The sequence below is a fragment of the Arvicola amphibius genome, chromosome 10 (genome assembly GCF_903992535.2).
Source record: "Arvicola amphibius chromosome 10, mArvAmp1.2, whole genome shotgun sequence".
In the NCBI taxonomy this organism is placed as follows: domain Eukaryota; kingdom Metazoa; phylum Chordata; class Mammalia; order Rodentia; family Cricetidae; genus Arvicola; species Arvicola amphibius.
In genome coordinates, this window is record NC_052056.1 from 36,287,067 (window position 1) to 36,289,006 (window position 1,940).

At 37.0% G+C, this 1,940-nt stretch overlaps 1 protein-coding gene across 1 annotated transcript; it reads left to right on the plus strand.

The window, feature by feature from the left end:
* The first annotated feature begins 386 nt into the window (after positions 1–386).
* Positions 387–1,313, plus strand: LOC119824217 (olfactory receptor 5AC1-like). The gene has a single exon (XM_038344378.1). The coding sequence runs from the start codon at positions 387–389 to the stop codon at positions 1,311–1,313; it is 927 nt and encodes a 308-aa protein (XP_038200306.1).
* The last annotated feature ends 627 nt before the right edge of the window (positions 1,314–1,940 follow it).

Below are 1,940 nucleotides of genomic sequence, written 5' to 3' on the forward strand. Positions count from 1 at the left end.
AAATTATCCATATTGAATGAGTTATTTTGAGAATCTAAAAATATTGTGCTTATATACTTAGGAATATATGGGGTATATATATATATATATATATATATATATATATATATATAAACAAAGAAAGAAAAAATGCTGAGGACTTAGGAGAGAGTCAAAAGAGATATACTGGAGGAATGGAGAGGGAGACAAAGACATGATGCTAATATATTTTAACTTAAAAATAGACTATGAATTTTTGAAAGTTGACAAATAAAAAAAAAGGTGTACACGGATGAACCAAGAAGCTTTCTTTAGGAATACATCGGTAGCACGAGTAAAGACAATTGTGTCATTTCTTTGACTGTTCCTTACTTGTTATTTCATTCCAGTGATTGTCCAGGGCAGACATGACAGTAGGAAACCAGACTCTTGTGACTGATCTTGTCCTAGTAGGGCTCACAGATCAGCCCAGGCTGCAAGTTCCTCTCTTCCTGGTGTTCCTCATCATCTACCTCATCACTATGGTGGGCAACCTTGGACTGATTGCTCTCATCTGGAAGGACCCTCACCTTCATATTCCCATGTACTTATTCCTGGGAAGTTTAGCTTTTGCTGATGCATGTGCTTCATCCTCTGTGACCCCAAAGATGCTTGTCAATTTTTTATCTAAAGATCATAAAATATTTTTGGCTGAATGCTTCACCCAGTTTTATTTCTTTGGATCCAGTGCAACCACAGAATGTTTCCTCCTGTCGGCAATGGCCTATGACCGATATGTGGCTATATGCAATCCTTTGCTTTATCCAGTGATGATGTCAAATAGCCTCTGTATGCAATTTATACATGTTTCATATGTTGTTGGTTTTCTGCACTCAGCCATTCATGTGGGTTTGTTAGTGAGATTGAATTTCTGCAAATCCAACATCATACATTATTTCTACTGTGAAATTTTGCAACTATTCAAAATTTCCTGCACTGATCCTACAATTAATGTCCTCCTGGTTTTAATATTTTCAGCTTTTATACAAGGTTTTACTTTTATGACTATTATAATTTCATACTTTTATGTTCTTTTTGCTATCTTGAAAACAAAGTCTGAAAAAGGCAGAAGCAAAGCCTTCTCCACCTGCAGTTCCCACCTGCTCTCTGTGTCTTTGTTCTATGGTACTCTATTCCTCATGTATGTTCGTCCTGGGTTGGGGTCAGGTGAAAATAATGACAAGATGTATTCTTTGTTTTACACAATAATAATTCCCTTTCTGAATCCTTTTATATACAGTCTGAGGAACAAAGAGGTAATAACTGCCTTGAGAAGAAAAATGAAGAATAAATAGTAGCGAGATAATTTTCAGAGTATTTCTTCCTTCTGAAAGGGGCAGAACAATCAATAGAAAGATGGACTAGAATGTGTTCTTCAAGGTCACCAGTTTCACCTGAGCTCCCTGTGAAGGAAATGAGTTTCTCATTAACTTCCCAGTGAACTTTGGTAATGTAACCCACAGTTAGAACATTCAGAAACACTATGTGCCTTTGCATCTGAGCATTTAGTTTATGCAGACTAAGTATTTTTCTCTACTTGGTTTTGCGAGACAGGGTTTCTCTGTGTAGCTCTGGCTGTCCTGGAACTCATTCTGTAGTCCAGGCTTGCCTTGAACTCACAGAGATCAGCCTACCTCTGCCTCCCTGAGTGCTGGTAAAGATGGGCACTACTGCTGTCTTGCTTAAATACTCTTAGAGAATTCCAAATTTATAATGAATAATTGGAAATACTACTTAGAAACAGTACAAAATTATTAAGGAAAGATAATTTCACTTGAGGCAAGAACATGGTTAGTTTCTTGAATCATCTCAGCCCACTCTCCTTGACCAAAAAGTCAGTGTGGCTTTTTACATTTTTGACATGTGCAGAGAGGTGAAAATGAGTCTCCATCTTGGTAGAGTATATTCCCTAAGAAATGTGG